General features: G+C 42.9%; 1 protein-coding gene across 3 annotated transcripts in view; it reads left to right on the forward strand.

Annotated features, from left to right (window-relative positions):
- The window catches only part of GALM (galactose mutarotase), a 37,176-nt gene that overhangs the window by 6,222 nt on the left and 7,465 nt on the right, over positions 1-23,489 (forward strand). For all 3 annotated transcript variants that reach the window (XM_075596414.1, XM_075596412.1, XM_075596415.1), the window contains exons 3-6: positions 3,146-3,353; positions 8,251-8,405; positions 11,618-11,824; positions 14,513-14,594. In XM_075596414.1, coding sequence (XP_075452529.1) covers positions 3,164-3,353; positions 8,251-8,405; positions 11,618-11,824; positions 14,513-14,594 — 634 coding nt within the window. In that variant the 5' untranslated portion in view covers positions 3,146-3,163. The remainder of the gene's footprint in view (positions 1-3,145; positions 3,354-8,250; positions 8,406-11,617; positions 11,825-14,512; positions 14,595-23,489) is intronic.

A 23,489-nucleotide genomic window follows, 5' to 3' on the forward strand; every position in this document is an offset into this window, starting at 1 on the left:
CCCCCTTCTTACCCCACCCTCCCCCCCTTCTTACCCCACCCTCCCCCCCTTCTTACCCCACCCTCCCCCTCCTTACCCCACCCTCCCCCTCTTACCCCACTCTTCCCCCCTTCTTACCCCACCCTCCCCCTCTTACCCCACTCTTCTTACACACACATTCCCTTCCTCTCACTCCTCCCCCTCTTACCCCATCTATCACATTCCACTCCCACACCTCTTTTATTTACACCCCCTCTTTCACTCACTCAATGCCCCCTCGTCTCACATCCCCTTCCTCACACACTCAATGCTCCCCCCAAGAATCACCTCCCACCCCCTGAAGAAACACCTGACCCAACCCCCAAGAAACACACACCTCCCCCCCGCAACCCCCCCTACCCAAAAAAAAACACACCCCCCCCCCAAAGAAACACACACCCACTGTACGTTCGGGGGGAAAAGGGTCCCCAGATGCTGAAGTTGGGCCCGACACTTTCTGCAGAGGTAAGTATCTCGGGGAGCAGGGTTTCCCCGGAGCCGGTCAGGTCACGTAGATGACATCATTGTATCATTGGTGTGCAACCTGGTGTTTTACCCGGTGAGCAAACACTAGAGCGGTGGTTTAACTTTTATTTATTTTTTTGTTAAGGAACCCCAGAATTAGATTGTGAAATTCTAGGGAACCCCAACCCACGCCCCCCACGTACACACACACACACCCCACCCTCCTGTCGGCCAACAGGAGCAGGGAGAGGAAGGATAGCAGTGACCGGGCAGCTGCTGAGCTCGGGAGCCGCCGGGCCTGGGACAGCTGGGAGAGTTGTCCCTGCTCTCCCCCCATCCCGCGGAACCCCTGAGGGGAGCTCATACACTCCGCTTGCTTGCGAGAGTACGAGCTCCATCCATGCTGCACTGCTGTAGCACAGCAGATCTGTGGCGGACGCGTAACGAAGCTGGTTCACCCTCATTGGCTGAACCTGCTTAAGTGACACTGACGTCACCCGGCAGTCCCCTGAGAAGACAAAACGTATTGTCTTCTCAAAACGCTGCCGTGTCAACGTGCTAAGTCACCGGCAGGCACTTGGCTATCTACTATAGCCAAGTACCGCATTGTGTCTGACATGCATGCGCACATAGCGACGCCAGCAGCATTAGCTCGGCCTAAGGCTGAGTCCATGCTGCCGCAGACCGTGTGGAGGCGTCCGTGTGCGGCGCGATCAAATGCCTTAAGGCAGCTGTGCAAAGAGGGGGGAGCTGGATTTTGGGGGGGGGGGGTCACGGGCGCTTGCAGAGGTCCCGCGCTCTTTCCACAGGCATTTAAATTAAATGCCGGGGGATCGCGTGAGGCCTCTGCAACAATAAAACTTACCTTGATTCAGACGCTGTGATGTGTCGCCATGGCAACGTGGCATCAAATGACGCCACAGTGTCATCCGGGGTGATGTCACACGACCGTCTCCATGGAAATGGGGTCACGTGACCCCATGGCGGCATTTGACGCCGCACGCAAGTGAGGGGGAGCTGGCAGGGGGGGGCGCACCTCAAAAAGTTTGTGCTCCCCTGCCTTAAGGCATTGATTGCGCCCATAGACCGTGCGGGCGACAGCAGGAGGCGGCGCGGGTTGCGCGATAAATCAGTTGAAACTGATTTCTCGACGGGCAGGTCACGTGAGCGGTTTGCCCAATGAGGGCGAAGCAGCTCCGTGACGCCTCTAGACACGCCCTCCACGGCGCGTCTAGCATGGCCAAAAAATGCAACCACTTCACGCATGTGACGTTACGCAGACGCACACCTCCGCTCGGACACAAGCAGTATGGACCCAGCCTAATTGTTTATTCAAACCACTCTAGCTGTGTTAATTCACTGTACAAGATTTGTAATGCAGCAGGCAAAGCCTGTTTGGGTAATTGCGGAAAACATGCAGATACACTTATGGATTATAATGCGCCAACATATTCTGCAGATTACAGAGAGATGTAAATGACATAACCAGAGATGCATGCCACATAATGAGAACAAACATGCACACACAGATACAACATGTAATGAGCGCTTACAATACAGAGGGCATCCTAAAAGTTAACCTCTTCACTGCCAGAGAATGATCCCTCTTTTTGCAAAGAGATTAAGGAAGATATCCCAGTGATGTCAATTAAGGGGGTGATAAATGTATTTTCCCATGTAATTGCCAGAACCTACAAATACATTTTACATTATTGATACATTTTTAACATTTACACACTGCAAAAATAGTTGCTAGAATGTCAAAAATCCCCAAAATCTGCAGCAGCTCCTGTGGCAATCAAACTGCGTGTGTGGTGACTCTCAAAAAGGGATGGGTTGCATGCTCCCTGGAGCTGAATGGGTTATTTAACTCCTCCGCTGCCAGTAAGGACAGCAATACATTGTAGTCTCAACTGGCAGCCAAGATATCCGCACAAAGGTTGACTGCCTTAGGCTTGTATTATATTAAGCGAGGGCGCACTAGCGACAATGAAAGATACCTGTCTCCCTATGACAGTGTATCCATCGCCGACGCGCATGGCAGACAGCGTTGGTGCTGCAGCTTGGTGGAAATGCAAAGAAATTTGAATTTTCGAGCGGCTGCCGTGCCACGTGACACTGTGAGCCAATCACAGGGAGGCCTATCTTTGTGACATCTGGCCACGCCTCCTAGGCGCGCGCATCATAGCTTTGGCTGTAAACACAAAACGTGCGCGCAACGTCGGGCGCACACGCTTACCATAATACATGCCTTGGTTTATAAGCTCAGCTTGCTAACTTACACACTTGGTTGTTATGTATAAAAATCTCCTGCCGGCAACACCTGGTACAGTAAATCAGCATCGGACTAAATATAATATTAGCATGAGTTTGTATATAGTGCGAACCATGTATGCCGTGTTTCACAATAGAAGCATTCAGGCAATGCAATTACGTTAATTACATATGCATAAGAAAATCACATCTCCACCCCCAAATGAACTTGCTATTGCATTATTAATCAGAAAGGTGCTCTCTTTATAAATCTGACTGTAACCACTTGAGTGCCAGGAGGGCTGTGCAAATGGGTTGCTGACCTCTCAGACACTCAACTGGTTAATAAATGGCTCCCAAAAATTGCTAACCCCCTATTTACTGTTTAACTTTCGCTTGCCTCTTGCAGTGATCCTTTATCTGCACAATGACATCCGTGACAAGAGAGGTGTTTGGGAAGCTTGCCAGCGGAGGAGGCGCCGTGGAGAAGTTCCATATTGAGTCAGACCTTGTGAGAGCAGAAGTCATATCCTTTGGCTGTATAATCACTCGCTTAGAAACCAAAGACAGACATGGACATTTCTCAGATATTGTTCTCGGGTTTGATGATTTAGAAGGTGAGTCCTCAAGGGTTGTTCATTCTCTGTTTTCCTTCATACATGTAATTAACAAACACAAATATTTTCCTTCTGTTATTTTTGCCTTGGCTGTTTCTTGAGCTTGAGTGAGGTCAAAATATGTGGACCATCATGGCCACTGGATCTCTGACACGACCTGGCTACCATTAGTCTAGTATAGTAACTTTGTAGGACCCCAACCCCAATATTGCATATTGATAATGTGGTGACATTTAGCAAGCAATCTTTTTGCGTTATTCTACTTAAAATATGTCACAAAATAAAATTATTGGGTCTTGAAGAGTAAAATATCCGCCATTATAAAAGCTTTCTCAGGGAACCCCTGGTAACCTTCTACAGAATGCCAGGTACCGCCGAACACAGGTTAAAAACTACAAATAAAGGCAATGATACAGATATGGAGACCTCATTGGCAAAGAAAACATCATTTTTTATTTTTTAATCTTGCTCCTTTTGTCAAATAAATTTCAATATTTTAGATGCCACCTGTAACAGGGACTTATCCCTGTTAAGAAACTTGCCTCTAATCCAGCAGTGTGCTGGTTAATTGCACACCAGAAATCAGCCAGACTCCACTTGGCTGATTAGAACTATAGAAAAAGCCTGTTCCCAGAAACAGGAAGAGGATTCCCTAGTCCAGGGACACGCAAACTATTTTTGCTGCACCCCCCCCTCCTCTTCGCTTTGCTGCGCCCCCTCCACGGGGTCGTGTGACATCACGTGACCCGCGGCGTCATTTGACGTCACTTTACCGTGGCAACCGTGACGTTCACATGACCCCACGGCGGCATTTGACGCCGTGTTGCCATGGTAACGCGTATTGGAGCCGGCTGAACCTCTGTAAGTAGATATTGCAGAGGCCTTGCACGGTCCCCCGGCATTTAATTTAAATGCCTGGGGGCAGAGCGCGGGACCTCTGCAACCGCCCGCGCCCCCCAGTTTGCGCACAGCTGCCCTAGTCCACAACTGGACTGACCTGGGGAACAAACAGATGTCTTAAGCTGCAGGCTGACAGCAAGACAAAGGGGGACAAGACCTCTATATCTGGAAGCAGACATTGCCATAGCACACAAGGGTGTGGACCCAGGAGAGCAGAGAGACCTTCCACTACAGCTACAAGAAACGGATAAGACTTTTTTATGGGACTGTTGTATATCTGTATATATTTATGGTTGGGGCTGGTAATTAGCTTAGCTATCCACCCAGTTAGAGAGGGCTGAACTACACGTGTAGATATTCTCCAAAGCGGAGTAGGCTTTTCTTTTGCTTATTTTGTGTTTGCTGTGCTATTTAAAGAAACAGGCAATAAAGCCTTATTTTAATTTCACCTTCAAAACTGTCTCCATTGCATACCTCTGCACACATCTCTTACATATGGTGTAAGAAGTGGGATGAGAGGTGGCCCTGAAGTTTAAAGGGGCCTCGGAGACTGCGTGAGAATGTTTGTGCTTTTGCCTGCATAAGTTCAAACAAACAACCTGAGCAACAAAACAAAGAATCATGTGCAGCAGTGACCAGAATTAAAGGGCTACAAATCCAGGCAGGAAAACTACACTGCACTGAAGAAAGCCACAATGCCACAGTTGGACTGGGAGGACTGTGACAGACGGTGACCCACACAAGGGACTGATGCTGTGACCAGAGTCTACCCCACCACAGGTGGGAAAAAAAAAAAAAAAACCTGGGAATTTAAAATTGCCGCTCAGCTGAAGTCAAATACAGACTCTGCAAGAATGGGAAAGAAAATGTGTTCCTGGTGTAAAGAGCCCGGCCACACAGAGCAGTGTCCCTTCCATAAAACACCTTGCAGATCCTTCATTTGAATGGGTTGTAAGGGGCCATATTTACTAAGACTATGCTGGAAGGTGTCTGGTGGAGTAGCACTGCTTAGTAAATAAGGGCCTACATTTAAGAATACCTTTTGGTTAATACAGCATAGATTTATGATGGATTGTTCATGCCAAACGAATTTTCTTTGTTTGAAGAAGTAATTGGGGAATATAGATTAAGGTAATGCATATAGATCAAGGCAATGCAGTTGATATGATCTATTTAGATTTAGCAAAAGCTTTGAATAGAGTGCCACATAATATTTGCACTTGGATTAATATGAATTAATGTAATTGTTTTTTACTGTATAGCATTGACAGTGTATGCAGCACTTTACGTAGAATTTTGAAGGCCCAATGAGTCCCTGCCACATAGAGTTTACAATCTATGTTTTGGTACCTGAGGCACAGGGAGATAAAGTGACTTGCTCAAGGTCACAAGGAGCAGACACCAGGAATTGAGCCAGGCTCCCCTGCTTCAAACTCGGTGTCGTTGTTTTGAGAGTCAGCGCCTTTACTCACTGAACCACTGCTTCAGGATGAAGGTCTGATTTACTTGGAAAAACGTTCCAAATTATGATTGGTTACATTACAAAACAGTTTCCATTGGAATATGATTACTACTTACATTATATTCTAGTCTAATACAAGAAACTTTCTCAAGGGAAATTTTCATTCCAAGTGTACAAATGGCATTAGCTCAATCTTGAGATTACAGGAAAGTAGTTTTTACTCTTTACAGTAAGAGCAGTGTAGATGTATGAGTACTGCTCAACCCCGTTATAGCGCGATCCGCTTATAATGCGGTTTGAGCGTGGACCCCGAATATAAAAAAAAATATATATATCTATATACAGTATATATATTTTTTGCACACACTCACAGCACACTGCACGCACACAACCTCACAACCCCTCCCCCCCCCCACCTCCCTACCTTTTGGTGTCAGCTGTTGGGGCATCTTGGGGCTGCTGGGGGGTCCGTGCGGGGCTGGGGGAGGAGGGGGGGTGGATCGGTGCAGGGCTGCTGGGGGGAGTGAGGCTGCGGAGGGGAGTGCGGCGAATGCTGGGAGAAGTACTGTGGCTGCTGGAGGACGGCTGCCAGCGCCTCACTCCACCTGCGTATGTGTACATTTTAAAATCTTGTTAATTTACTTTTATAAAACAAAATAGTATAAAATACATAAACTCATTGGCTAAGAAATGTCTGTAATCATTTGTACATTTAATCTTGGTGATTGTTGTAGTTTCTTAATCCTCTGCCTTTGCTTATATTTCTTCATGTTATATACCCTCCTCGTTTCCCTTTCACAGCTATAACCCCCTCACTCAAGTCCCTGCTTATTAAATGGTTTCCTGTCATACGGCAATCTATGCAAAATAACTTCAATTGTAAAAGAAATATTAAAAAAAAACAAAGGCAAAGTCCTACATTCAGGGCAGGATCACTTTCACTTTGATGTAATATTAATATTCCTTGGTAAGTGGAAGATTTAAATGTTCTGTACTTTTACTTTTTAGCACAGTGACTTAAGAATTAAAGGTGCTCACGTGGGGGGGGGGGGGTCAAAGCTACAAGTACTGGAAAGTTACTCTCGATGCACTTGCATATAGTGGTAATTCAGTAAAAACATGGAAAAAGGGGGAATCAGAACTGACTGGGGAATACCATATTGGAAGATTAGCGCACAACACAGAAATAACAAATGCATTCATACAATGAAAGATTTACTGTTTCCGAGCAAAATTGTGTTTAATGTGTTACCTTGTCCCCACTTTGGACTGTTAGTGTAATAATGGTGTTACAGTAACGGCTCGTACGGCACAATCTTCACACTCTACAAGATCACGCGTCATAAAGGAAATGTGCATGTGATTAACAAAAGCTGTTGTGCGCTGGTTTTTGTCTTTTGATTAACAAAAGCGTTGAGGTTGCTTCATGCAAAGATAGTTCGCTGTCAGAATAGAACCGCTATGTCTGCTCTTTCTGATTTCCTTTAGGGTGCAGATTTCTGTGTTCGTGTTATAGTTCAAGACAGGATGAGGATTAGTGCTGATAACAGGGGACATGACAGTTTCCCAATAGCAAAACCAGTGCAAAAAAACAGCACCATATTTAGCAAAGAACAGTTTTCCAATTGATAGCAATTTAAGTTTTTCCTTTTTGGTAAGTTTAGTGCAATTATTTTGCATTGGTTGTTCTCCAGATTGGCAGCGGGGAGCCTTTAATACATAATCCCACGGAAGTGTCTGATGCCTTCAAGTGCAGCAAAGCATGACCTGAAAATTCCCCCTGTTACATTCACTACTTATCTCCAGAGTTTCAAAGCATCAATGCTGGCAAAGCTGTTCAATGTCTCATCCTTCAGAAGTTGGGACTTTTCTGTTCTTCCTTCTGCCCTTGATCAGATGTAAAGAAGTATGATATGTGAATAACTACTTTACCGCTAGGTTGGGATTTATGGACCAATACGTTTTCTACAGAGATATAATAGTACGTACATATGATCTGAGGTTTTAAAATGTCAGTACTTTCTATTACATGTATGAATAACTCTCTTGTTGGTCCTTTAAAAACGATCAAAACCTACAATAAATCTACATTTCTTCAGGACAAACACAGCTACTCGAACTTTGGACTGCGTCATGGTGGATAACATAAAGATAACTTTGTCCCTGTCTAAAATTATCACCAGACATGTCCTTATGGAGAATAGCTTTGCTACCACTGATGCTCTGAATGATTAGTGTGCTCCTGTTTGCTGTAGTACATTTTTCTAGGATCCTTTCTGGTTCTAGAGAACTGTGGATTTGTTGTATATTGTGATACATTTTAATAACAAACATCTGAATGTTTAATAGATGTAGTTCTACAGAAGCGTTTAAAGGAACCACAAGACAAGAGCTCTTCTTATGATGTATTATATATCTACTGGGATAGATCAAATGAAGGAAGCGCAGCACCAACTTCCCTTTCAGCAACTATGTACAAAATGAGACAAAGGTGCTTGTTGGATTTCTCATGATGATTTCCCTGATTTTTGGCAGGTTATACGAACAAACACCCTTATTTTGGAGCAGTGGTTGGACGTGTGGCCAATAGGATCGCCAAAGGTAAATTTACCGTCGATGGAACAGATTATCAATTGGCCATCAACAATGGACCAAACAGCTTACACGGAGGCCTCAAAGGGTTTGATAAGGTAAATAAAACCTTCCTTACCTGGGACAAGTAGCACTTACCCTCAAAAAAATTAACATTTCAGAAAGCGATTCGACACAATGACCACCAGAACATTTCAGTCAAACGTTTGTTCTCATGATTTATACATTAAGCTGTCAATTCTCGGCTATATAAGGTTAATTTAAGCTCGGTTATGTTTAATTTACAAAGGAAAGGGGGGGGGGGGGAATTATGGCAATGGAGTTATGTGACACATGCCATTATAATATGAAGTGACTTGCATCTTCCTACTTACTGCTCCATATAACCCCTGTCCATATTGCATTCAGGAAGAGGAGCAAAATGCATACATTGGTAGGTGAAGAGATATGTATTTAAAATGACTGTGCCAGGTTGCCGAGCCTAAGGAGTTTACTCTATAGGCTATGAAGCGGTTTCTCTGTTCTGGAGAAGATGTTTGTTGTGCATGGAGAAGTAGCTTCATGTCACATGCAAAAGGGGCTTAAGAGCTTGAAGTTAACCACCAATGATACACATTATCTGTGGGTCCCATAAACAATGGCTGCCTCTGGTGATTTCCTTTTAGCCTAGATGTCAGGGCAAATACCGCGACGTTACTCGAAACGGCAATGGATGTTATTTTCCCCCAGAGTTAACGACCTAGTCACTAAGATTAGTTTATAAGAAAAATGAATGCCAGAACTTGGCTCGGCGTAGGGTTAATGTGGCGTTATTTCAGGAGAAAACTGCGTTCTCTTCAAATAACATGACATTACTCAAGTCTTGGCATCCCAGACCCTGAAAATAGGGCGAGGGGAGGAGTGATAGACTATCTAGGTCCCCAATGTGGGTGATTATGCCCCCAGGGGGAGGAAGGTGGGGTTTAACTCCTTGTTTAGCATAGGGGTTAGTAAGCGTTGGGAGTAGATGAACCTCTTTGTAGTGCTTGGTGGCCAGCTAGCTATGGATTGCCGATGACGTGCTGGCCACTTGGGGTACTATGGGTTTAATATATTTAAAAGTTGGTGTCTGGGCCCCAATATTTCCAGAACTAATGGCGTTTCTTAGTTAAGAAAATGGTTCAGGCAGCACTACCAACAATGATATCAAAATAGTTATTTCCTCATTGTGGAGCATGGGGGAAAAGGACCTCCCCATAAGGCCCAATAAGGACAGATGATAATACGTGAATGTGATCCCCAGCACTCTAAGGCCGCGATTATAGTGGGCACGCGCGAACAGACCAACCTCTTCTCTATGAAGCCACCCATAGTGCGCGCGAGCGATGCAAAGCGGCCGTGCGGCAGTTTAAAAAAAAAAAAGACCAATGATTTTGTCTCTTCGCATGACGTCCGCGTCACGTGAAAAGGTTCAGCCAATGAGGGCAAACAAGCCTTGTGATGCGTCCGCCACGCCTCCCCATCACCTCGGACCACAGTGCAGGGATCACTCGAGCGCTCGAATCTAAGACAAAGACTACGTAATGTCACAGAAACGACATTCTTATTATCTATCAGTATAAACATTAAGGGGGCAAAACAAACCCGCAGATAAACAGGTCATATATTGTGTCCAACATTATGATCTATTTATACACCCCCCCCCCCACATCCCCGCTGCACCCCCCCCCCCTCAGGTCTCCGCTGCACACCCCCCAGGTCCCCGCTGCCCCCCCACGGTCCCCGCTGCACACCCCTCATAGGGGTCTGAGAGGTGTACAAGCGGCATGGCAGCATCACAGAGCCTGGCTGCCTCCCACAAACCCCAAGGGGGAAGCAGCTTCTTAAAATAAATAGAGCAATTATTCCTAACACGGGGGACTCCTGTGCGGTTACATGCTGCAACGCCACGTCCCGACTTAATTAACCCCTTCACTGACACTGCAAAGCATCCTCCGGGTAGGAGGCTGAGCGCGTCACGAGGGGGCGGGGTGTGTCGGATCATTCCGTCTGCTGGGGATGACCACACATCGCCCAGCAGACGGAGGCTCGCGCAGCGTCGCGAAGCCACAAGTGTGCTCCAGCCCTGGTTGCATGCAGATAATAGCTGCCTCAAACTCTTGAGGGTCCTGCACACACAGGAATATTGGCTAATGTGAATTCTGCATTTACTGAAACATTTAACTATGCTGTCTGCTTAACATAGGAGAAACAGACTGTCCTGTGTATTCTGGATATACGTAGAATTATTTTACTCTATACAATAGGATTATATTTAACTTTTTTTTTTTTTTTTCTGCAACATAAAATTGGGTGATTTAAAATAAATAAATCAAAGAATCACAAAGCATCAGTGGTCTCAGTAGTCATGCCCGTCTCTGGAGAGGGACTGTTCAAGAACTGGCAGATCTTACTGGAGATTGGGCTATTTTAATAAAAAAAAAAATAGCCATATAAAATAAAAGTGCATTTAATTTTATACATGTAAATGGTTAAATCCGCAATAATTGCAACAAAAAAGAAACTGCTTAAAAATAACCCAATCTTGCAGCCTGTGATGGAAGAGCTCGCGTGGGTTCAATTTATTGATGATCATTTCAGGCATGTCATTTTCTTTCTGGTTGCGATGACATCATTAATACATGTGAACAGCTGTGCAGAAAGTAAGCACATTTGTACACCTGTTGGTAAACAGAATACATGTAAATTCTCCACACACACCCCCGCCCCCCTTTTTTTTTGTGGGTCCAAGAACATAATCACAATATTTATATTGGAAACAAACAAATGTCCTCAGCACTCCATTTTGGATGTAAAACAAATATCTTGCATCTTTATTTAGAGCAGTAGGATCCTTTTCATACAAAAAGGCATTAGCAGCGCCATTTCGGGCTAACCACACTTTCTCAAGCCAGAGCTGCAGACATCTTTGTTTGTATATGACACTTGTTGCTGGGGAGTGATGGTATTTCAGCGGTCCTGTCTGCACCCATTTTTCCATTGCCGTTTAGTTATAGAAAGGGCGAGCGCTGTCCATATCTTTGGTGGATAATATTTATGTTGGAAATACATGGAGCAAATGGTGCATCCATCAAAAGAAAATATGCACTCGGTACACAAGCGAGTCGAACAAAAAGGTTTTAATTAGATGCACTTATGCTGAAGCAGGTAACTCTAATTTGTTTGGGATAGATTGAATCAAAAAGGAAAGATTTGGATATGTTTGTGTTTTGTTTTGTGCTCTCTGTAAATCGCCAATTTTAAGAGAGAATTTTCTAACATTATGGTGCAGGTACTCTGGACTCCTGAGGTGATAGAAAATGGCGTCCGATTCTTATACATAAGTGCAGACGGTGAGGAAGGATACCCAGGCGAGTTAAAAGTCTGGGTGACGTACACACTTGTTGGCAGCAAGGTAACTGTGAATTACAGAGCCAAATGCAGCAAGAGCTCGCCTGTAAATCTGACGAACCACTCGTACTTCAACTTGGCAGGACAGGTAAGAATACCAATGTAATTCATCCATGTGCATCATATGCTCAGTGTGCAAAATACTTAGTCATGTGTATTGGAAGCATGCTTAAGATAACTGAGGAACTTGTAGTAATGGTAACATACTGTAGCAATGGATAACAAAGGCTATTTGCTAATGGATAACATAACTATTTTACTTTACTGGGGGATGTATGGAATGTATCCAAAAATCAAGCTACATTAATGTCAGACAACGTGTAAGTAATTCATTATTCTGTCCTTCACACCCGAGTTTAAAAGTTTATGAAACATGTTTATCAAGTTTGATTCCATTTTTGCACGTTTCGGAGCTCAGGCAATCCAGTTTGTTCTGTGCACGAACCATGGAGCAAGTGGACTGCAAGCCATGTTAAATGTTAAACATGGCCTTAGTTTTGTGTATTTGTCGTTTTCCATCTCTTGTTGATCGCTATAAACCATAATCCTAATTGCTGATTTAAGTAACATTGCATACATATTATCCTGATTAAGCCCAAAACAGTTTTGCTTCTGTAAACATTGAAGAAAAAGAGACAACTGGCGCACAGCCAATGGAGTGGGTCACCAAAATACTGAATAAAAAATATTCCTTTATTGATCCATATTAAAATAAAGTGTATATTTGATGCACGAAACACGTAGGAGGGTGTCTACCTCCGTTTTTAATATGGATCAATAAAGGAATATTTTTTTATTCAGTATTTTGGTGACCCACTCCGTTGGCTGCGCCCCAGTTTTCTCTTTTTCTTCAATATCCGCAACTACACTTGGCTGCACGCTAATCAGGACACAAGGATTGGGGCATATATGTGCGTACAATTGACTTTATATTTCCATATTATTGTATGCTGTAAGTCCAGGGCCAATGAGGATCTGACAGGGGTTATCACCACCAGTCTCTACCTTCAGGGATCATTTGGCCCTTCAGGGGACTTCTCATTACCATATACCTTACTAGCCCCAATCCCAACATCTTCCTGAATGATCTTATCATTTGAATGACATGGATCCAGCGCTGGAGCGCATTAATCACCAACTGCTTCTTTTGCTTGTGTAAACAGCAGAATTCTCTTAGATTGTAAGCTCTTCGGGGCAGGGGTTTCCTTTCCTATTGTCTGATTTTGCTGCACTTGTTGTATAATTATAATTCCCTGCACTGTATTCTTTGTGAAGCGCTGAGTACACTTTTGGCGCTATATAAATAAAGACATACAATACAATTCTGCATCTCTCTCCGTATGATCAATCAGTGTGTGCAAACGGCAGTTTGCCAAAGCTTTCCTCTCACAATTACGCCAGGTATGGTTATGTAATGTAATACATGTGAACACATTTCGGTAAAGCCTAGTGGCGAAATGAGTTTCTCTGCCTAAATTCATTAAACTAGAATGTTCCAATATCACACCGTTTTTCCGGCACCCGGTAGCCAGAATTTAGCATGTAGCACATCAATCAATCGCCCAGTTGCTATTCTTAGCACAACACAATTCTGAACTTCAACCGATGAGAAACAATGAAACTGTAATCTTTAACCACGCTGCCGACCGCCGTGGAAAACAACTGAAGCGCCCTGATCCTCGATTTAAAAGAAAAAAACAACACAGATTATGCCTCAATAGAATAAACAGTGGTAAAAATGTGAAGACCAGGTGCACTCACGCGACTGAAACTGCCTCGGGTGCTCAGCGATCGCCCGCCGGGGTGAAGTATAACGTAGATGTATATTCTGTCCAGCCGAGAAAAGAAGCGGCATTCCAGGGGTCTTGTCAATTTCAAATAATGAAGATTTATTGTGAAGATATCGACGTTTCGGTTCCCAACTCAAACCTTTTTGTCAAGATTGGAACCGAAACGGCGATCTCTTCAGAATAAATGTTCATTATTTGAAATTGACAAGGCCTCAGGAAGGCCGCTTCTTTTCTCGGCTAAAGAGAATATACATCTACAAACCGTGGTCAGACATTGTGCGCACAATGGAACCATCGCTTTGTGTCTCTGATTTGGTAAGTTACCCACGGCTCCTCCTAACTCTCTTATTGTGAGTTATTTAGTGTCATGAAGAGAACTTGGCTACACCACTGCGCATCCACATACCTGCTATAACATAAAGCTCCTTCATCAATCTTTCCCACGTTTCTAACGATCCTCTGAGTATACGTTAGGAGTGTTGGTGGCACATACATCTGATTTGAATAGAGGGTGCCAGGAGCACAAGATGTATGTACTGAGAAATACAAAGTGCATTTTAACTCCCACAAACTCTCCTGACTCATTATTTACTTTTTAATACTCTAAAAAGATAGAGGGCCATATTTTCTAAGCGGTGCTAAGCCATGACACCTTACAGACTTTTTAGTTGAATGGGCCGTAAAGTCTGTTATGGCCTTAGCATTACAGTACATAGTCAACATGGGTTTTTGTTTGAACTTGGAAAGTAACTTGTGTTTATTTAGTGAGGTAACTAGTTCTCAATACTGTCTGGGACAATGAAAGTGCTCCATGGGTGGTGGCAAAGTACAAGAGCAAGAAGAATGGCGCATTTAAAATACTTTTTAATGCCATTGATACCTTGGTTGGAAATTTGGAGCCTGATGGGCATAGGTGGCAAAGGAACAATTCATTATATTTTGCATAAAGCAGCGCTGTAAATAACACATGTTGTATTATGTCACAGGGCTCCAGCAATATATACGACCATGAAATTACCATTGAGGCTGAGCATTATCTACCTGTAGATGACACCATGATACCCACTGGTAAGTTAGTTTCTGTACATTTAGATGCATTTACACTGAAACCAACAGCTGCAATCACTATCTTACAAATGTATAGGTCCCTTAAAGGTGCAATTCCTCCTAGCTAACAAAATAATGTTTGGTAGAATTTAACAATAATTGTTTTTCTTGTATAGCGCTAACAGTGTACGCAGCGCTGTATGTATAATTTTTGCAGCCCCTTCCCCGTAGAGCTTACAGTATAATTGTTGGTGCCTGAGGCACGGGGAGATAAAGTGACTTGTCCAGAGAGGGGAACAGCCGGCAGGGGGGCGCAGGGAAAAAATAAAAAATAAAATATAAAACAAAGTATAAAGTCCTTTTAAGAGTCCACATAGGTTGTTGTAGTAGTAGTTGCAGCTTTTTGACGATGGCTCTTTCGCCACCTAGTGGTAAGTGAATTTATAAAACAAGAAAAGTGCAGAACATGCCTGCAAAATGTGCAGACAACCTTTTAATAAGTGTAAAGTCAAATGAAAAGTAGAGCTGATGTAATCAAAAAATAAGATCCTTGGAGTATGCCTGTCCGATCCTTCAGGTGTACCCATGTACTAGATGGACCCTGTGGTCGCTCACTGCTTTGCTTTCTGCCTCTGTGTTGACGTCACCGGGGAGTCTCGCTGAAAGATGACTGCATTCGTCGAAGCCTATGCATTTCACAGGCACCTAACCCACTTCCTAAGTGCCAGACTATTAGTGGAGCGAGATGGGAATCGAGGCAGCGAGAGGCTACAGGATGCGAGGGTGATCCAGTGCATGGCTACACCTGAAGGGTCCGACAGGCCTGGCCAGAGGTCCTTATGACATACCAGGCATTTCTGGCATATGTGTGCGTTATATAATCGGTCACATGACGTGGAGGTCTGGTGGCACACTGGTGCTGCCGGATCCCCGGCACTGTGAAGGTTATCTGCACCATTTGGACACGTGTTCTGCCATTTTCTTTCTTTATAGATGAGCTTATTTAATTATAAAAATATACTTTGAGGTGTCTGATGCCTCTTTTTCTAAGAAAATTCAATCACAGATTTAACCCATTAGACATATTACTGCTGTTGGTTCCTTTTTCCCCCTGGGAAGGATTGCCGATGCAGCCGATGCAGCTTATCTCACAAGCCAAGATGAGGTCCCACTTTACAACATATACAGGCGCTGCCGCAGATATAAAGTACCATCCATATTTTTGAGAAGTATGGAAAATGACAGCTGTTTCCATCATTGGAACAAATCATTCTGTGTTCAGTGATCCAGTGCGTATGAAGTGACTCAAACAAAGAAAAATAATTAGCAGAGTATTTTTAAAAGTATTCTGAGTAAACCACGGGACCCCAGACGCACCAGGGGTTTGCAGTCATCTTTGCTTTTCTGTAAAAGATTACACCATAACCACAAATTAGTTTTGCAAGCCTGAACTTTATCATGCACCGTGCAGGAAACTACGGTAGTACCTGACATGGCGCGATTTCCTTCCGCATTAGTGGCCTGCATGAAAGTGTACGGCATCATACATTCCAGCTATGTCACTTGGCTTCATCTGAAGCTGCTGCTGCTGCTGCATGAACTCTTTGTAGTGACTATAAAACTAGGCCATGTGATTTCACCGGATTTTCCTTCTAACTGTACGTTTGTGACCTTAATTCTGTCGCACAATTGCAGGTGACGGCATCTTTATCACAATCTGAATGTTAAAGATACGTTACTATTTCAAACATGCTGCGTTGTGGATCGGTATTGGTCTCAAACTTGGAGCAGGTGCTGACCCCTGGCCCTGCCTATCAAATTGTACATGGAGTCTGTTATCCGTGCAGTTTTGGAACTATAGGGATTTTTAACATTAACAATACAAAGAACCTTTTTTTCTATAGGGTCCCATAGCTTAACTCCTCCTATTGACATTCCTCAGTTAAGTGACAAGCTAATTATTATGAAATATATCACATTCTGTACCTCTGTCATTTTCCACTTTCCTTAGCATCAAAAGCTCCAACAGATCTGAAAAATCATTCTTTCTGTCTTGCTGTGTTACATGTAAGAAGTCTGATTGATCATTTCTTATATTTGTCCCCGTCACAAGTATGATTTTGTCTTGATATATTGGGGGTTATTCACCAAAGTCTCTGGGCTGCAAAATTAGGGTATATGCAGATTTCCAAAACACACAGGACTCCTATAAGCTCATATTGAACCCGCAAAATAACCACAACATATATATATATATATATATATATATATATATATATATATATATACCATAATACTGAGTTAAGTTATGGTGAGTAAAAAAAGTGACAAAAACCCTCCACAGGAAAGCAAATATGCAAATATAACTGTATGCTCATCTGCATGTCTTAGGCAGGTCTGCAACCCCACCTTTCACCATTATCACCCAGCATACAGCACTTCCACAGCAGCAAGGGATTCTGGGAAATGACATGCAAATGAGCACTCAGTGCCACTTTTTGCTTCAAAAACCATTTTTAACATGGTTCCCTATAGGCTTAAGCTTACTGCATGGTCACAGCTTTGAGCACAGCCAGGGTTAAGGTGCATACCCAGAAAACCACCCACAGACAGCTGTTTCGACCTTAATGGGTCTCATCAGTGTGGGGCTGGTTAACTGGGTATGCAAAGAAGCTATGGGATAGGCTATACCATAATACTGAGTTAAGTTATGGTGAGTAAAAAAAGTGACAAAAACCTTCCACAGGAAAGCAAATATGCAAATACAACTGTATGCTCATCTGCATGTCTTGGGCAGGTCTGCAACCCCGCCTTTCACCCAGCATACAGCACAGTGGTGATAATGGTGAAAGGCGGGGTTGCAGACCTGCCTAAGACATGCAGATGAGCATACAGTTGTATTTGTATATATATATATATGCGTATAAGTGTCAAAGAGGAGTGCTACTGAGCATGGCAATATATATAAAACCAGAGTCTCTGGTTTTATATATGCAGATTTCCTCTGCCCCCTCCATGGCAGTAAAGATGAACAGGTAAGCTCCTCCTCTTTGCAGGAACAGGAAAAGAATACAAATTCTCTTGTCCATATAAGGCACCTACTCTATTCCCCAGCAGCATTTTTCCTGCTGACTGTGGGTGAGTGGGGATTTATCCTCTCATGTTGCGTTACTGCCTGCCGGATGGCCCTTGCATGTCCGAAGTCCCCAATGCCGTGTCCTATTGGATGACATTTCTGGTGAGCCTGTGGAGTGGAGATAAAGCTGAAGTCAGTAGATCTCCATACGGTAGGAGACTGGTTCATTCGGTGGGTCATGACATTTAGTCCACTGTGCCGCTTGGTGCGGTCAGCACAATTAATTTGAATCTGTCCGGCCATGCTCGCGTGCCTGTGCGCTCGCGGGCGCTAGGTGCTTGCCGAGACACATAAAATTGTGTGTCAGGCGCGCTGACGGGTCACATGATCTCCTCAGCCAATCGGCGCCAGACACTGCTCAGCCACGCCCCCGGCCCCCCTGCTCGCCCTTACATAAAAAATTGCCGGGCAGCCGTACGCTCATGATTGGAGAGTTGGTGACATCACCACTCTCAAGCATGATCACGGTCAGCAGTGGACGCAGCCTTAGGCGCATTAAAGATCACGTGTGAGGCTTCTTATGATTCAGTCACATTATCGGCAAGAACTATAGATTCCGTAGTAGCGGCGAGAATAAGATTTATGATTTGCCTTTCGAAGAAAAATACTTCTTTGCAAAATGTCTAGATAAAATAATTATTGAAGTTTTACTTAATTAATGAAGGTTTCTGGTGGAAAGCGTCAATACCTGCTTCAAGATAGAAGACAGAAGAAATCTTATTTGCCGTTCAAGAAGGCCCGGGTTCAACTTTTTTTTTCTGTACTCCAAGAGAAAGATCAACAAAGGGGCAATGAAGATTTTGTAAACTATAAGGGTTTGTCCATGTTGCCGAAGACACCGCAATCACATTGCCTTAAGGCATTGATCGCGCGACAGCAGGAGGGGGGGCGCGCGTTGCACGAAGAATCAGTTGAAACTGATTTCTTGGTGCGGCGGGCAGTTAACATGAGCAGTTCGCCCAATGAGGGCGAACCAGCTCTGTCATGTCACAGACACGGCACTAGACACGCCCCCTGATGGCGTATCTAGCATGGCCTGAAAACGCACCGCTTCACGCGGGTGACAGATTCAAACGCCTCCGTGCGAGAGAAGGCTTTATGGACGCAGCCTAAGGCTAAGTCCCCGCTGGCGCTGAGCGTGCTCATGCTTGGAGAGCGCTCCAAGCATGAGCTCCAGGTGTCCTGTTTGTATGCACGCGCGTGGGGGGGGGCGCATTGCGGGTAGTTGAGCGCGCGGGTAAGTATAGTTTTTTTGTTTACCTAAGCGCTGAGCGTGTGTGCACGAGCGTCGCACGCACCGCATGAGCGGGGACTTACATATATCTATATATAGAAACAATACACTGGATGGCGCTCAAACACTTATCTAGTGAGGTGAATAGTAATGTGAATGTGAATATAAAATTATACAAGGTGAATATAAAATTATACTATACAAGGTGAAAAACACAGTGAAATATAAGCAAAAGTCTTGCTACTACCCTTAAAAGCTTGTTTCCTAAGCTTGACGGACAGTGTTCTCAACAGTAGGGGAAGTGGCAAAAGAGAAATCCCAGCGGTCACTGCTAGTCCTCCATGAAGCTCAACCAAGCGTTAGTACATCAAAAACTTTATTGGTTCAAAATAGTAGACATGGAAAAACCTCCAACGCGTTTCGTCCCGTGTAGGGCCTTTATCAAAGAGATAAATTCCAATCCCACAGGTAGGTCTAAATAGACAGTACTGAGCTCCCATTGGATTAAAAATAAATTAGCGCAGTTGCTTGATAATGGCCCTAATTAATGAAAGAATGGAAGCATGGGACAGACTTGTCTAAATAGAGATACCTAATGGTGCCACACACATATAATAAAAAGCACAAATTACTAAGAAAATATATATACAATATGTGCAAAAAATGAAAATAATAAAACATAATAATCAATCTGAAAAGAAGAAAAAAGAAAAAGAGGGGGGTGGGATAAATCTAAAAATTATAGTTAAAAACAATATCTAATAACATGAACCATATGTGTATAATGATATAATAAGAAAACCACTATAAAAATTAAATAATTCTTAAAAATAATAAATTAATTTAAATTTATAAATATTAATTATTAGTGGGAGAGAATGACATTGATTCCGTGTACATATATAGCATAATTTTAAGAATAGATATATGTATAAACAGTAATACAAGAGTAGTGACATAATCAGAGCAATGTAATGTGAACATAGTACCAGAATTAGATACATTAAGCAAGTATATAAACAGTTACAACTTATTTCAATAACTCTCCACAGACCTATCAATCTGCGAGAAAATGTTTGAGTTCCCAGTCTAAGTTGATACCATGAGGATGTAGAGTGTTTAAAGTATGTATCCAGTACATTTCCTGTTTATTAAGAGTGTTTTCTCTTTTACCCCCTCTAGAGTGACAGGGAATACGTTCCAATGCGAAAAAGGTGAAATTGTCAATGCCACCCCTGGTGCATTCTGCAAAATGTCTAGCAACCGGGTGGGTCAAATCTCGCCTCCTAATGAGACGCACATGTCCAGCAATTCTGCTTCTTAGGGGTCTGATGGTACGACCCACATATTTTTAAGCCACACCCACAATTTAGAACATAAATTACAAAGCTCGTATTACAGTTAAGAAAATTCTGAATGTAATATTGTCTTAAGATTGTTATTATAACGAACTACCTTGGTGGGTTGTGCAAATTTGCACAAAGAACATTTTCCACAGGAAAAGAACCCGTTGGGTATACCCCTCACTTGGGGAAAAATGGACCGTGAATCAAAAAGGCTTGGGGGATAGATGAGATGCCAATGTCTTGGCTCTACGATATGTGAACTTAGGTCCTCCCTGAATTAAAGGTGATATCCTTGTCCAACAATAGGGTGTGCCAATGTTTTGACATTCCTCTGGAATGCCCTTCCCCTCAGTACCCGGCTAGCACCCTCTCTATCCACCTTTAAGACCCACCTTAAGACACACTTGCTTAAAGAAGCATATGAATAGCACTGTGGATATTCTGAACACAGGATACATAAAGCTTGGCCCCCTGCATACGCACTTACCAGAACTCCCTCCTCCTGTCTCTGTACGTTCTCCCTACCTACCAATTAGATTGTAAGCTCCTCGGAGCAGGGAATCCTCTTCCTTAATGTTATGTTTGTCTAAAGCACTTATTCCCATGATCTGTTATTTATATTATCTGTTATTTATTCGATTACCACATGTATTACTACTGTGAAGCGCTATGTACATTAATGGCGCTATATAAATAAAGACATACAATACAATGTCACGGATAGATTTGGATTGACGACTATATGTCGTTATAAAATAAGAGCTCCGATTCTCATTATTAAAAGATTTCCGAGATCTACTCTTCCGGACTCTTGGCTCTTTATTTATCAAAAGTATGTTTCTATCCATAGAGGCTGCAGGATTAAATCACTGGTAAGGAGTATCCCCAAAGCCCAATTTATGAGATTAAGGAAACTTTGTTCTTATACGATGTATTTCTTTCTCAATCTAAAGATATGGCGGACAGATTTATAGCCAGAGTCTACAAAGAAATTGATGTTCAAATAGCATTTAATCATGCACCCTCTATGGATAGAAACATACTTTTGATAAATAAAGAGCCAAGAGTCCGGAAGAGTAGATCTCGGAAATCTTTTAATAATGAGAATCGGAGCCCTTATTTTATAACGACATATAGTCGTCAATCCAAATCTATCTGTGACATTATGTCAAAACATTGGCACACCCTATTGTTGGACAAAGATATCTCACCTTTAATTCAGGGAGGACCCAAGTTCACATATCGTAGAGCCAAGACATTGGCATCTCATCTATCCCCCAAGCCTTTTTGATTCACGGTCCATTTTTCCCCAAGTGAGGGGTATACCCAAAGGGTTCTTTACCTGTGGAAAATGTTCTTTATGCAAATTTGCACAACCCACCAAGGTAGTTCGTTATAATAACAATCTTAAGACATATTACATTCGGAATTTTCTTAACTGTAATACGAGCTTTGTAATTTATGTACTAAATTGTGGGTGTGGCTTAAAATATGTGGGTCGTACCATCAGACCCCTAAGAAGCAGAATTGCTGGACATGTGCGTCTCATTAGGAGGCGAGATTTGACCCACCCGGTTGCTAGACATTTTGCAGAATGCACCAGGGGTGGCATTGACAATTTCACCTTTTTTGCATTGGAACATATTCCCTGTCATCCTAGAGGGGGTAATAGAGAAAACACTCTTAATAAACAGGAAATGTACTGGATACATACTTTAAACACTCACCATGAGGATGTAATCAACTTAGACTGGGAACTCAAACATTTTCTCACAGATTGATAGGTCTGTGGAGAGTGTTTGAAATAAGTTGTAACTGTTTATATACTTGCTTAATGTATCTAATTCTGGTACTATGTTCACATTACATTACTCTGATTATGTCACTACTCTTGTATTACTTTTTATATGTATATCTATTCTTAAAATTATGCTATATATGTACACGGTATCAATGTCATTCTCTCCCACTAATAATTAATATATATAAATTTAAATTAATTTATTATTTTTAGTAATTATTTAATTTTTATAGTGGTTTTCTTATTATTATTATACACATATGGTTCATTTTATGTTTATTCCCCCCCCCCCCTCTTTTTCTTTTTTCTTCTTTCTTCTTTTCAGATTGATATTTTTTATTATTTTCATTTTTTGCACATAGTGTATATATATTTTCTTAGTAATTTTTGCTTTTTGTTATATGTGTGTGGCACCATTAGGTATCTCTATTTAGACAAGTCTGTCCCATGCTTCCATTCTTTCATTAATTAGGGCCATTATCAAGCAACTGCGCTAATTTATTTTTAGTCCAATGGGAGCTCAGTACTGTCTATTTAGACAAACCTGTGGGATTGGAATGTATCTCTTTGATAAAGTCCCTACACGGGACGAAACGCGTTGGAGGTTTTTCCATGTCTACTATTTTGAACCAATAAATTTTTTTGATATACTAACGCTTGGTTGAGCTTCACGAAGGACTAGCAGTGACCGCTGGGATTTCTCTTTTGCCATTACCGTTTACCTGATCGGCAGGAGCACGCAGACCTCACCGCAGCAGGGGACACAGCCCCATACCAGCTTCCACGATGAACTCACGGACACCAGCCAGCTGATTTGGGCCAACACTTCGTGTGACACGTGGCAGGGCAGCAGTTTCTGTATTTTCCGTGATTTACTCGGCAGCATGTATTACTATGTGTGGCCCTGTACTTCTATCAGCTACTGCTTTACAGCCCCCACCCCGCTTTAGTCTAAACACGTGTGTTTGGTTATACCCTTAGTCATTTTATTTACTGCTGATAGTGGTGTGGTCACCTCCGTTCATCTTACAAAGGATACCTTAAGACTGTTTACTTTACAGCAAGCTTTTGTAGCATCGGGACTTTTGTGGGGCCCTTATCTCTACCATCAACAGTAGGGGAACCAGACCGGTGCCATGAAATAAAGAAAAATAACATAGTGCAAATTTGATAATAAAGTGATCAGTAGGTATTCTACTCACAAGTGGAGCAGAATAATAGGCAAGATCCCACACAGTGGCAAGTTCTTCCAGGGGTAGTATACAGGAACCTTCAGGAGCTCAAACAGAGGAAAAGAACCAATAGAACCAGTAGGACTCCTGATGAAGCTGCCAATCAAGCGCAGCGAAACGCGTTGAGTTTTGGACCATCTGAGGATCCATAGAGTAGGAGAGAGGAG

This window comes from Ascaphus truei, chromosome 4 (genome assembly GCF_040206685.1).
Source record: "Ascaphus truei isolate aAscTru1 chromosome 4, aAscTru1.hap1, whole genome shotgun sequence".
Taxonomy (NCBI): Eukaryota; Metazoa; Chordata; class Amphibia; order Anura; family Ascaphidae; genus Ascaphus; species Ascaphus truei.